Source organism: Rhagoletis zephyria, unplaced genomic scaffold (assembly GCF_001687245.7).
Source record: "Rhagoletis zephyria isolate East Lansing unplaced genomic scaffold, Rhagoletis_zephyria_1.1 Rzeph_scaffold_00438, whole genome shotgun sequence".
Taxonomy (NCBI): domain Eukaryota; kingdom Metazoa; phylum Arthropoda; class Insecta; order Diptera; family Tephritidae; genus Rhagoletis; species Rhagoletis zephyria.
The window spans coordinates 88,209-103,042 of NW_016157522.1; the positions used below are offsets into that span (position 1 = coordinate 88,209).

General features: G+C 37.5%; 1 protein-coding gene across 1 annotated transcript in view; it reads right to left on the minus strand.

The window, feature by feature from the left end:
* Positions 1 to 1,939: 1,939 nt before the first annotated feature.
* Positions 1,940 to 14,834, minus strand: part of eys (eyes shut) — a 159,331-nt gene continuing 146,436 nt past the window's right edge. Inside the window, exon 6 of the mRNA XM_017611674.1 lies at positions 1,940 to 2,034. Coding sequence (XP_017467163.1) covers positions 2,017 to 2,034 — 18 coding nt within the window. The 3' untranslated portion in view covers positions 1,940 to 2,016. The remainder of the gene's footprint in view (positions 2,035 to 14,834) is intronic.

The window sequence follows — 14,834 nt, forward strand, 5'->3', positions numbered from 1 at the left end:
CATTTCTAACGAATTTGACTCAGAGCAGATTTTTTTTTTAGCCTTGAAGGACTGTGGTGGGCTTTGGCGAAAACGAGTCCGAGGACCAGGGGCTGGCTGTACAACACATTTGAAGGCTGTTTAAGGCTGACCTATGTTCCAACGGCTCGGACGACTGTGAGGATAGTCTTCCTGCTAAAGTGGGCAGAAGTGGTCACGTATACCCAAGGACTATAAGCTGATTTCCTCTAACTCTTCCGCCAAGTTGCAACCTACTCAGTTATCCGTTGAAAGTGCGTAGAGAAAAAAAAGAAAGAACTGTTTGGAACAATTTTACCCATGTAATCAGGGATGAAATCGAAGCTTTCAAGAATTTTAGAGTGCCCTAGCGTTGACCTTGCTAGACCTTTGTAGCTCTCTCTAGTGAATTTCACCTGTCCATACTAATAGAGACAATACATCTCTCGCGGTTAGCATTCCTAACTCATTCCATGATATTAGGTTCCCAAGACCGCTTTTAAGATCATACCAAAGTACTTGATCCTGTCGAAAAGATGTAGTTGAGCACCCCAATCGAGGAAAGTGTTGCGTTTGGATCATGCATTGTGAAGGCCAATCAGCATCTCAGCATCTTCATCAGCAACGCAGGCAGACTATTTGCCTTATCGCAAAACAATGAGAGCTCTTCCCGGCGATTCTAGATAAACATCGCCCAAATATCATACAAGCACAGGGGATATATCCACTTCTCACTAAGTTTGAAGGGTTTGAAGGAGTTTATTGCCAATGTCAGGCAACTCTTATGCAACAGCTCGCAAAGGTCAGTGCAATTTTCCTCCCTTTCCCCGGAAAATGTTTTATCAGGGAAATATGCTCTTAGTCTGGATTAATTTCTTGTGTTTCAGGTAGCCCAAGGAAAGAGAAATTAAGAAGTTCCGTCCCCTACGGCTTTCTTGTAAGAAAACAATTCTTTGGTAATCTTCTGGCGTCTAAACTTTAATATTTTGTGTTTAGTTTCCCAGTTTCATATCCGTTTACCGCACCGCAAGCCGTTCGCTACTTTGGAAAATTGGCAAAGAAGAAGGGTCTTAGTATTAGAATTCTGAATTAGAAGAGGTTCGACTTTATGCGCTATCCACTATTAAAGCACTCTGGAAGTCTCGTGGAAGAGCGCATACATATGCCTCTCGCTAGCTCATCGGTGACTTCGTTGCCATCAAGCTCTGAGTGGCTGCCAACATAGTGTTACAGTGTTTTTGGCTACCACGATTGGAAAATTGATAGTTCTGCCAGAGTGTATCTGAATGTTATTTATCATAGATAATTGTAAATTATTCTAAAGCTCTAATCACGGTTTATTTTTGACCAGCTCGAGGCTACAAACTCTTAGGCAAAAACACGGTCTTATATATGAATAAATATCTGCCCATTAAAACTGAAAAATTCTACCTTCTAGGTAAGGAAGTTTTACAAATGCTATCACGCGGACATTAGCCATGAGCGGATCGATGATCGGGCGATAAAGCCACTCTATTAACTTGAATGTGTAAACCACCTTCGAAAAAAATTCGTCTTTGGTTCCAAACCACCTGAGTAGTTTTTTTAAGTCTTTATCTACATGAAAGTTCCATTAGTGCGCTTATCAAAGGCAATTCCAAGTTATTTGATCTTGACAGAATGTTAAAGGGTAAAGGTAAAGCTTTTTACCCTCACTGTTACACAAGTTTGACACCAAACGAAGAGCTGATAAAAATAAAAAAAGTTAATTCAATTATTACTTACCCAAATATCTCGCGCGTTTGCTCATTTATCCGCAACGAATGTAAACAGCCAGTAAAACCAGTGCCACTCTGAGCCGGTGGAAGTTCGATTATGAGACCAATCGGTGCCTGTGGGGCGCCACCCAAATGCAGCCATGTATTGAGAATCACCTCCGGTGTTTGCATGCGCGGCGGTAACAATTTCAACCAGGTCGGCTGATCACCGGACATGGCGAGCGTGTCATTGACCAGCAGGGATGCATTGCAATGTGTGTAATTACGACTGAAATCCAATCTGCAAATAACCAAGAGCGAGAAAGAAAAACAAGGAAATTAGAAAAAAAAAATAAACAACAATAAACAGCAAGAAAATTAATAAATAAATAAATAGTAGAAAATTACATTTGTAAGTTTGCATGTGTGTCCATATACTATAGTAGATGGGTATACCGTATCTAATTAAGTGTGAAATTTAGAAGCTCTTAGCGAAAAATGTGTGAGAAAATAAATTTAGTAAAATAAAGTCGCAATTTACTGAAAATTGTGAAATTTGTGAAAATTGCTCGACGACAAATAGCCAACACTTTCGCCAGCTGTGACTGGCTACTGCATGCGGCAGCAATTACGTTAACCAGCCAGGTGACGGCAAGCGATTTTCTTCAGGCACTTTACTTATTTATGCGTTAGTTATTTGTGCTGCAAAATTTTTACAAGTTTATTTACGAGCTTGTAAAAAGTTTCTCAACCGAATGCAGCGAAATTGCCAAGCGGCAACCAGCCAGTCGGCACCAACCGGGGCGCTGCAACAAGTCAGAGGTCAGTCCGAAGGTGCGAAGGTGCGCTGGCGTTTGTTGAACTTGGCAAGCAAATTGTCGTCAACGTAATCACATAGACGTACATACATTAGGGTGCATCACCAACTCTAAAATCTATTATATTTTAAAACTTCTGCCAAAATATTTCGGAAAATTTTCGAAAAAGATTTACGTGGTGTAAACCGATTTTAAAATACCTCCTTAATATCCTTGGAAATTTTGCAAATTGTTTTAAGAAAATGATTGTTTGAGGACTGATATACGCAAGCCCTCGTCATCGGATTTCGTCCTGCAAACTTTATTAACTTAAAAAGATAAAATTTATTAAAAACGCATTTTCAGTACCTATTCGTGCTTGTAAACCAAAGAACTTTATTGTTTTTAAATTCTACAGTAGTTTATCACTCACTTGGTACCCGTGCTGCTATTCCACATTGCACAGATTTTTCTGAAATAATTTTTTGAATCAATCATATCATTAAAATTTCAAAGTCCTTTGAAAACAAAAATCCTGCGTCAGAGTGAAAAACTAAAAACGAAATTTTACTATATGTGGCCCATAGTTTCGTGAATATATCGATTCTTTCGTGTGTTTTGAATTATTATTTTTTTTTTGTTTTTGTCGCACGGTGTAATCTGAAGTGATTTTTAAAAAAAAAAACTTTTTTTAAAAACTTATTTTATTTATAAATTACTAAATTTTTAAAGGTATTTTCAAATGGGTCCAGCAAACGTAGATTTTCAAATTTGTTAAAAATATTTTGGCGGAATTATTAGAGTGTAACAAATTTTATAATTCCGATGGAAAATAGTATCGATTTTGTTTTGTATGGAGAGTGATGCATAAGATTCGAATAACCGATTAAAAAACCCCGAATCTCCGGAGATTAACCGGATATCCGGATACGAACGAATAATATCCGGATATCCGAATAAGCGGCTAGTACCAGCTCTAATATTTACCTCTAAGCTTTAAAGCGTTTACTTACGTATACGTATGTATATATGTTTGCATGAAATTTGTGTGTGACATGACCAGCAAAAATGCCTCTATATAAAATATAATTTTTATTTTATTTCCATGTTTCGTTTACATTTCCCTTTGCTGGGTCGCTGCTTGTACAACAACCTGCATACATACATACATAGTTAGTATACGAATACCTTCCCACATGTACTATTATCAGTTTTTGTTGCTTTTGTTATAGTCATGGTGGTTACACGTGCTTGTGCTGCTGTAGCTTTAAAAGCGTCCTTGAACAAAAATTTATTGGTGCCCATCGAAGGTGTACTACATACATACATACGTTTATGCATTGCTGTAGGGTATGAAAAAGCGGGGAAAAAAGTGGGTGTAACATGGTTGGCAGGAAATTGGCTTTCTGTAGGTATGCTCGTAGCATGGCAAGTATCAGTAGTGGTGAAAATTCCATATGTTATAAATAAACTTTGTGCCAGAATATGCAAACTTATTTTGCTGCTTTGGTTTGTGTGCCCTTTTTGAGAATTGTATGTAACTAAAGCAAATAAAATAGTTGAAATACTTTGCATCAAAGTTTGTACAAACATGTGAATCTACCGACATACATATGTCGGTATCTGTGTACATTAGTGTGCATCACTCCAAATACCAAAAAAAAAAAAAATTGGTTTACCATCGGAATAATAAAATGCTTTAAATTTTAAGACTTCCACCAAAACATATCGCTGAACTAAAATTGTTCCAAAAATCGAGCTTTTTATAAATAAAGTTATTTGTAAATTTTTTGGAGTTAGCAATCAAAATAATGAGTTTATTGGAGGTAGAAATTTTCATATTGTTTTAGCCCACAGAAATCTTAATAGTTTTCGAAATATTTTGGCGGAATTCTTTATAATTTCGGTGGAAAAACCTCATATTTTTTGGTGCTTCGCCCTAATGTACATTTGTATATTCTGAGCTCTCGTTTGATAAGCGGCAATTGAATATTGACATGTTGCATATTAAAAGGCGTACAGAAGTATTTATAAAGTTAATAAAAATATACGAATTTCAGCTTGGGAACCGATGTAGATGATTCCGAGTTGATTTTAGGACGGCTGTGCCGATGGTCGGAGTTGCTTTTTCGACCATAGCAAGTTGTACAAAAATGGAGCTTGCTAAGCCACTGCCGAAAATCTCCGTGGAATTGGAATACCCAGAGTGTATCTCAGAAGGAGTCTATCTCAGAAGGAGTAAAATGCTCACAAGTTTAGCCTAAAGAAACCCAACATGCTCTCACATGTCTTTTGGCTCTTGGATTGATCCCGAATTTTCTCTGAATTTTGTTATAAACGCACTCTTCCCGGGAGCAACGAACATTAAGCCGGCGGAGCCACATGTCAATGTCAGTGACTGAAGTCTTTTTCATTAGGGTGGTCTGGTCTATATGGACATTCAAGTCTTAGAAATCACTATGTCCCGATGACGTCGATTGCATTAAATGGATACTGAAAACAATACCACGAATTTAAGAATGGTTACGTGCTTTAATGGGTAGTATGCCGGTCTCCTTCAGGGTGCGATCCAGGTCATTGCCTAAGGAGATTTTTTGTAATGGATGGGGTCTCTGCAACAAGTGTCAAGCCATCGTCCAAAAATGGGGTAAATCTCCGAAGGTAATACACTGGCTATATACCGTCGTGGTTAGACCCATATAGCTCTACAGAGTAACAAATTACAAAAAGTGCACAAGGCAGCTCTACGAATGCCTAATTTCTTTGGACAGCAGCCACTGAAACAACGAAAACGATTCTAAACATCCTACCCACAGGCATTATGATATACCATAGATGGTATAGCACAGCTGCGTATATACTTAGGAGTGCCCAAGAGTAGTGGGATTATTTCTAAAACATTTGTCTACTCTATTCCTTCAGTTCTGGCCGGAGTTCGATCTAAGGCCAAGATTCCAGGAATTTAGATTCAAATTTATGTCCTGACGTAGTTTATACCAATTATCCTTTTTTTCTGGCATCGATGGATAGTTTAGGATCCTTCCTAGCAGCTTGGTATTTTTCTGCTTCTTCGTTGCAAGCCCTGGTGTAAGCGCGAAGAGCCACATGCGCATAAGTTCGTTGAAGTTTTCTCTCCAATAATGTGCGATTCTTTTAAGTTGGTCGCTACCAAATTTAGGTACCGAGAGTTTCTTTACTTTCTGAAATAATTTTCAGTTGATCTACCTATGTGGCGTCTATTTTAGTTACACGCCCTTCGTGGTATGGTTTGCCGATGTCAAATTGCGAAATTATTTTGTGTCTGTTCTGCTTGTGCAATCCTCCAATAGTTGGAATGGATTATTTATCATGCCTGTTATTCCCTCTGATGCGGGAGTGCGATGTGGCTTAGTCTCCTTACATCGTGGCATTCGGAAATTAGTTGCTCCTGAAGTGTTGAGCACCGAGTACGACGCGTAAACTCTGGAGCCTGTATTTGGCATTGCCTACTCCGTAGCAATGCAGATTACGTCTCCGGAATTTACCAGAAGCCCTTCCAGGTTTAAAGCTGTATCTTCGGTGTTTTCAAGTTTATCCTCATAGATTTTTATGCTGTGGCTGGTCGCATCTGGTCCAGACGAACACATTTCTGGTTCCAAATTTAAATATGGGTACGTTGCTTCCTTGAAAACCCTCTTCTGTCGGGATCTTAAAAGCTCCAGGTTAAGCGGGCAAGATCGAAACATCTTTTTGCAGTTCTAGTTGAGTTGATTAAAACGATTTTAATCCGGAAAATGCTCTTTACCATCTCACAGAATTTCGGAAACGCTCAAATTTTCGTACATTTTCCGGCACCGATACATGATTTATTAAAACTGGACAGAGCGTAGGGGACTCGGAAAAAAGCCTAAAATTAATATCTTCTCGGATAGCCAGACGGCCAGCAAATTAATGAACGAAATAATGCTAAGATCAGAGGTTTCACACGAATGCCTGGCAGCTCTAAATGCTACTAGCACCGTCTTCAAGGTCAGCCTCATATGGATCACGGAACACAGAGACATTGAAGGAAATTGCAGGACTTATGAGCTATCTAGGGAACGTACTTATCCTCGACTGTGTGAAAATAGAGGTACTGTTAGGATAGCCATATCAAGAGGGCAATAGCTTATGGCCAGATGAGAGTAGTCGTACAACAACTAGGCTACTACGGTCGGAAATCGGTAAGAATAAAACGGAAGAACTGCCCAGCTTCTAAAGAGAGGCAATTTCGATGGCCACATCTTGTGTAACCGGTCATTCGCTATTAGGTTGGCACTTTTCGAGATTAGGAATATTGCAAAGATGAGGAAGAAACAGCCAAGTACTTCTTCTCCAGCTTTAGCTAAGATTGGCCTGCAAGGTCTAAGTGGGCCGGTAATTTCAACTGACTGCCACAATGACCTAGCTTAACGCAGCCATGGTGACACCTTTTAGCTTTTCAGTTTTCTTAATTTCTTTCGAAACTTTCTTCTTTAGATTTGACCATGCCTGCCCACTTTTCTTCTTCAGTGATCGGTTTCTTCGTTCCTGGCTTCTTTTGCATAAATAGTTCCCACTGACTGTCATTTCTTTGCACGTGCGTTGAGCTACTTGTAGTTTCGTTAGGTTTGTCAGGCGCTTCTTTTATTCCTTATTTTCTTTATTTTTCACAGTGTGAAATATTTCTTTTCGGAATACCTTTAGAACAAAATATTTGCGCACCTCATACTTATAATCACCACAAAATGACTCAGCCATATTCCAGCATCCAACTATTTAGGAATCCCAAAAATTGAATTGCCGATAGGAATAAAAAAATGGTTAAACATGTTTCACATGCCATAATTTGCAGTTATTGTGTTGCTAACTCAAAAAAAAAAACAAAATTGGCATACATATCTACTCTATTCTGTATGTGCCACTCCGGCATAATAATTCGCCTTTTAAGTAAGCGCGTGGTGCAACACCATTGCTTTCGCCGCTTCTTAGTTACTTTTATTTTGCTTTCTTATTTTTCACTTTGATAGCCATTTTATTGTGCCCAGTCGTACATATTTTGTACATCGAACCCGTGCGGACCGTGCGCGGCCGCCTCGTACGTGAATGTTTTGCGATATTGGCTGCACAAGTGAATTTTATTGGCAACGCAGCGCATGACCAACAAAGGTACATACATATGTATATGTATGTATGTGTGCTTGTAGGTACAACAGCAAACGCATTGTAGAGTTGTAGCGGCGAACATCAGCCGAAATTTGCAACAAAATTGCCCCAATAGAATTCACTTCACACGCAAGTGAGGCAGCTTAGGTGTAGGTGCGCGTACGTTTATAAATAAATAAAAATCTCCTTCACTTTCAATAATTTTTTTTTTCACCTTCACGTGTGGTTCCTTTTTACGGACTTTTATTTTTTTTTTAAGTTAAGTTCTTTGCTTTACTCGGTATTTATTGCTGTTATTTTGCGTGTTTTATTTGTTCTGCTTTGCCGCTTTGTAAGTCATTTGTTTTTTTTTTTTTATTGTTACTACCTATGTTTGGACATTTTTATGTGACATTAAAGTTTGGCGCTTAGAATAGGTGCTCCAGCAGTGATTGTGGAATATTTAATGTTTATTCCCTTTTTCATCCATTTATTGTTATTTATGTGAAATCGTTTTCCGAGCAAGTCAAGTTCGAATATTTTAATGTTTCTTCTTCTTGATTGCAGTTTGCAAAAAAAAAGAAAATTAAGTGTATCAACACAAAGAAGGAAGGACGACGCTGTCTTCGGTTATGCCGTAAGCTTCCTTACCTTTGATGAAAATAAAGCAAATTTAACTTTAACCTGTTATTAATCAGTTGTTTTGGTAACTGTACGAGGGTTGTTCTACGAGACGATGATAAATCCAAGATATAGCATCGGTATAAGCTAACTGATATTTTAGAAGTGAAACTGTTTAATCTACTTCCGAAATGTTATCGCAAATAGTATTTTATGCCACGGTGACGGTGGTATGGGCGGATGCGTAAACAGAAGATAGAAGGCCTGCGTTGAAAGACACTGGGAGCGGGGAGTGATAAAGGCAACGACAAGGATATAGGCAAAGCCAAATATAAGTAAAAGGATAATGGCAGGAGAATATGAAGTAGCAGATGAAGGAGATGATTAATAGGAAGATGAGGATGAATATGAAGATGAAGCCAAATATGAAAAGCTATATATATGGAGATGATGAAAATAAGGTGAAGGTGATGAAGATGAAGAAGATGAAGATGAAGATGAAGATGAAGATGAAGATGAAGATGAAGATGAAGATGAAGATGAAGATGAAGATGAAGATGAAGATGAAGATGAAGATGTGGATGAAAACGAAGATGTAGTTGAAGATATGTACATGAAGGTGAAAGCGAAAATGAAGGCTATGACGAAAATAAAGATGCAGATAATGAAGGAAAAGATGAAGCTGAAAATGATGATCTAGATGAAGATGAAGAAGACATACAATCGTGACAGATCGCGCCCGGTAAGATATTTAGTCGAACTGCGTGAACCCCGATAGGACAGTTTCTAGTCAGTACACCAACCAGAATCGAGAGATCTGGCTTCGTGAGCTTAAGAAGATTCCTAGACCGTTCCCGGTCCAACTCGGCTAGAATGCCCTCGCAGTAGCGCAAGCTCTGGTTTCCCCCCGCGTTCGCTGAGTTGACCCAAGGCCAATCTTTCCAAGGAAGGTCGGTGAAGGGGGCTCCACGCTCTCTTTTTTTGGGCAATATTGATAAGTGTAACAAAGTAATAATACGACGCAATCGAAAGCGAGTTAAGGCATTTCCTAACAAGCTTCGAGCGAACTGTAAGTGAGAGAGTGCATGGAGAAAGGGCTAGCTGATGTCAGGCCAGAAATGCAATGCCCCTAAGCCTGACAGGTGCTATGTAAAGCGGGACGATCACGGCTCGAGTGGCACTGGTCCTAAGGGCTTCACTGATTCGTTTCACTCGCTCCAGCCTACTGACTAACATAGCCTTTCCAGGAAAGAAGCCTTCGGAGGAAGGCTCCATCCCTTTTCTCTTAAATTAATTAGTAATCTAAGCAATCAGTCGTATAAGAGTAATAGGTTAAGGTGACCTGATGGTGGTAGTGAACCTCCAATGGTGGTAGTCCGATTTTGACAGTTCCGACGAGTGTTTCACACATTATGAAAAGACAGTAAAAAAGTGGTCAAAATTTCAGTCGGCTATCTCGCAAAATGAGGAACAAGATTGCGTGAAAGCCGACAAACAGACAGAGGTACGGGGCTAAATCGACGCAGCTTCTTGTTCTGAGCATTCTGATGTACAACTTTTTTTATGGGCCTATCTCTACTTCTTCTGTCAATAACAGTCATTGGACCAAAGTAATAAAATGTACAATTACATATTCATGAAGGGTATAAAAAAGGTGAAATAACCACATTAGTGCTTCACATGGAAAATGTTAGCCTTATTGTCATCTGCTACTTTTCTACCTTAGAATTCTTCTATTTTCCTATGCAATTGATTTATAAAATTTGTTTCTTTTCTATTCTTTTCTATTTCTTAGTTGCCTGGAATTGCAGTAACAAATTGGGTCACCGATTGTTGTACGAGTATTGGTTTCGCCTTATTCAAGACTCAGGTGAGTTGTAGCCAAAATCATTGGAAAACTTCTCAATTCCCAATTCTCATGTACTTACATACAAATGTACATACATATATTCGCATATCTACAAATAAATAAGCCGCTGTGTTTGCTGCTGAATTTTAATGCGAGTACAAACTTTGTTGCTTCGATATGTACATAAGTATTTGTATGTATGTATTTCTATGCCATGTTCCTAGCTCTTTATGTTTCTCGCATTCAATTGTTCAATGAGTTGGAAAAGCGAGCAATACTGACCAAAACTTTTTATTGATGCATTTCTCCATAGCCATTGACATTTGGCTAAGTTTGGTTTAGGGAATTCGTAAGTTTAATGTATTATTTTTTTCAATCCATTAGTTTGTATTGAATTTTCACATTAAGAAAATTAGTTTGAAAAGTCAGTTGGAGTGAAAACAGAATGCATGACTTTGTCAAACTAATTTTCAATTTCATTGGCGTAATGTAAGCAAATTTCGATTGGGAATTCATAAAATGAATCGGTTAAGTACCGAAGGGAATAAGTCAGCATTTTTACGATACGACAATTTTGATGCAGTTCGATTCGTCTAAAGGAGCTTGGCTGAACTGCATCAAATTTGCCATTTCGAAAAGATGCTGACTTATTTCCTTTATTCCCTTTGGCAATTAACCCATTCTAATACCCATTATGTGATAAATAGAAGAAGTTTGGTGATGGACAGTGTAAATGTTTTATGCCTCATTTTGTTGGGCTTTTCAGATCGTAGGTTAGAAAAAGAGCACAAGGACGTAGAGCAATCCCTTTGAACAGCCGGCATGCCAAAATTAAAGAGAGAACACTTTTGTCTCTGATAAATGGCAGTGAAACCAGTAGAGAAGATGAACCCGATCGGGTTCTAGGAATCAGGGTGTTGATCAGAAAAGTATAGGCTACATGAAAACAAGCAAAGTAAAGGAGTTATGGAGCTCAAAAGCATCGGAATTTGATATGGGAATTCGATAAAACCTAATTCGGGTCCATTGGAGATGGCCGGTAAAGAAAGGGTTAATAGACTCAATGAAATTTGGCACAGAAATAGGCTATAAGCTGAATTAAAATGCAGGATATCATTTGAACAGAGCTGCCAACTTTTTCAAATGTTAAAATCAATGAATTAAAGAGTTAACGAAAATGTTACAACAATGTGGATTTCAAGCGAAAAAGACACCAGAATTATTTATTTTGAAAATATTTTACGGTGGTTAACTCAATTAATAAACAAGTTAAATGAAGTAGTACAACGAATGGGACTGAAGAAAGTTTTACTTTGAAAACATTTTGAAAAGGTTTAAAAGTCAAATGCCATTTTTTTAAGTTTTCGTAAAATGAAATCGAAGCTTTATTCCGAAAATGTTTTTAAGAAAGGCTGTCAAGTCTTATTAAATTTAATCAAAAAAAAATGTTGAAAAAGGCTTTATTTTGAAAATAGTTTGAAGAGCGCTGCCACCCATTTAAATGTTTCAAATTCAATTAAACTGTTGGTAATATATGTCTTTATTCAGTCACATTTTTTAAATAATTTCCAACTCTAAAAGTAGTCTAAAAAAATGTATTAGTATTCTGGACTATTTATTAAATGTAAGTTTCTTTTATACACAGAAATGATAAATGTAGTTGAAATTCGAAACATTGGCCATGTTCTGGAACCTCTAGACAACAATCAGCTTTTTTGAATAAAATTTGTTTATTTTCGGTGATAAAGCTTATTTTTCGGGCAATATACATAAATCGGAAAAATTTGAAAATTTACGTGTGAATGACCGATTTGAAATTACCTTCAATAATCTCATGATTTGGATTCCGTTTTAAACATTTTCTATGCAGACCTGTTAAGCATAGAACCTTTTATCGTCTGAGGTGATAAAAAAAAAACAAATTTCATTTAAAAAAAACTAGATTTTTGAAGGTATTTTCAAATAGGTCCAGATCACGTAAATCATAATATTTTCGAACAATATATTTGTGGGGTAGCCTAAGTATAATAAATTTTATATTTTCGATGGAAAAACTGCCCCTAGTTTTTTTTTTTTTTTTGTATAAAGAGTCATGCACCCTAATATACATATGTAAAATTACTTTTGTTGACATATCAATGGAATGTGAGTAGTAATAAAGTAATTTTTTCTAATAAAATTCCATAGCTTCAGGGCGAAAACATATGTCAAGCTATGTGACATATTTCCGTGAGTATGTAAGTACATTTATACAAAGATATGTGGAAAATGTTTTTCCTCGTTCAAATTATGCTATAACAAAGTAAGTGCCGCCCTTTAATTGCTTGCACAAGACACATACATATTTTCTCAGCTACTCCAAGGCCATTTTAACGCATTTTCCCTTTCGTGCGAGTATTTTATGGGAATTACATGAAAGTGCTTATGTGGCTATGCGTATTTATGTGTGCACGTTTTTATGATTTTATTGATTCAATCACACACACACACAAATATATATACATACGCATGCATACGCACACACGCAGTCACTTTCACTTCTGACCAGCAGCGCCAAGTGGTGGTCAAGTGCAATCAGTCAGCCAGCCAGCCAGCCAGCCGCATTGGATGTTAGCCCTGACCAAAGGGATTGACCAAAGCAAGGATACGAAAATGGCATACGTACATATTTCGGTAGGAGAAAGTGAATGTAGAAAAAGGCTAGTAAAATAGGCGAAATTAGGCGAAAAGTGAAGATTTAAGGGCGTACAAGTGCGTATAAGTGCGTAAAAAATAGTGTGCGCTGCAGTAGTAGATTAGTAGATTTATGAGCTATAAATTTTGTGAATTGAAGTGGTCTTTGTATATACATATACATGTGTATACTACTATTTACTTATACATATTAATTTTTCGTATACGTGCATTTGGTAATATCACTTTCGTGCTCAATGTGTTGACTGGCATTTAGTTTGAGTAGAGAAAATGGCTACTTGACTCACTTTGGCGTTTGTATTTGCACAAAATGTGTGCGCTTAGAAGCATATTTAATCGGCCTTCGTGTCGATAGCCAAAAGCAAATATAATCTCATTTGCCATGAATTGCTCATGCACACTTACATACATACACACATAAGCGTATTTCGGTATAAGCACTCACTCATAAAGGCGCATTCCATAAACAGCCGTCGAGCAGTCGAGTCTTGAAGAAGTACACATAGGCCACAGATAATTTGGATTTTTACAACACTGCTTGGTTTTAGATTCCCTACTCCTCATTACACTAGCTCGTCAAGTTAACGAATCTGAGCACCTGAGATATGCTCAACTTTCATTTAAAGATCTTAAATTCAAACATTTTTATTTTCTCCCGTATAATGCAGAGATCCGACACGTTAAGGCTCTTTTTTGTCAAGTTCTTATTCTGCTTTTGATTTCAGTGACTTTTATTAAGTCACTTGGACCGGATGGCATACCTCCGAAGGGACTTAATTGTGGAGTAGACAAACTTTTGAAGTCTCTAAGTGGACTCCTTAAAACCCAAATGCCTATCGATCATTTTCCCCCTCTTTGGGACTCCCGAAACACCTGGAGCCTAGTTTTCAACAAACATTTTTGTATACAGCTCATTAGTACTGATAAAAATGCATATAAAAGTGAAAAAATCTGTAACTATGCGACCTCGTAACAAAAGATCGAAATGAGGCTGGAAGCAGAGGAGTAGACAATGAGGGAGCTTCTGGTAGCGCTATCTTTGATTATATGCGTTTAGAAGCCATATGGTATGGACGGTGTGGAGTGGATGAAACAACTTAAGAAGTATATAATCCATGCTGTGTAGAAGATTGTTGACTGTGGAGGAGGAAGGCGGCCTTTGGGTTAAGGCAGAGGTTGGGAAAGGTTTCCCTCTAGGAAGGTCTACTCTCGCTTCTCTTACGCTGTTTGGGACAGAACTGCTTATTAACGGTACTGTAAGATAACATTATATTTTATGCAACAGCGCACAGTGGCTCAAAACTGAAGTTTACTGTTCGTAATTCACTGGAGACTTTACTTTTCAACCAAGTTAATTATTAATAAAAGCTTATAAAATTAGCAGGAGACCAGTTGAGCCTGATTTTGGAATTTTTACTTGTTTATAATAAATTTTTTAGTACAAAGTGCAGAAAACATAGCGATTTTGAAGGAAATCGGTATGGTATGTGGTATATAATAAAAACTAGTTGAAAATAATTGTATTGATCCCCAAAACGAAAAAAAAAAATCACAAGAAAAATCTGAATTGGTCTAAAAAAATTCTTAAAATATCTTGGGTATGCAATTTTATAAATCATTAATTTTTAGTACATATAACAAAGTGCAAGTTTCAAGTGGCTAACAGTTCGCTTTGATTTTTAGTAATTTTTTTCGTTGAAATTTCGAGCACATTTGCATACTAAATGGGAAATATATTATTAACAAGTAAGAAAGTCTAAGTTCGGGCTGAGCCGAACATTAAATACCCGGCGCAAGTATTAAATATATGTTTTTTCACCCTTCCGAAACCTTCCGCTAGATGGTAAGCCGAGGTGTATCAATTCTGAGTAAATTAGCGTCCTTCAATTTCGAAATGTTGAAGTTTCAAGCATTTCTGAAATTTACCGTTATATGAGAAGCGGCCGTTATTTTAGTCCGATTTCAATAATTTTCAACGTTTTGCTTACACGTGGCAAG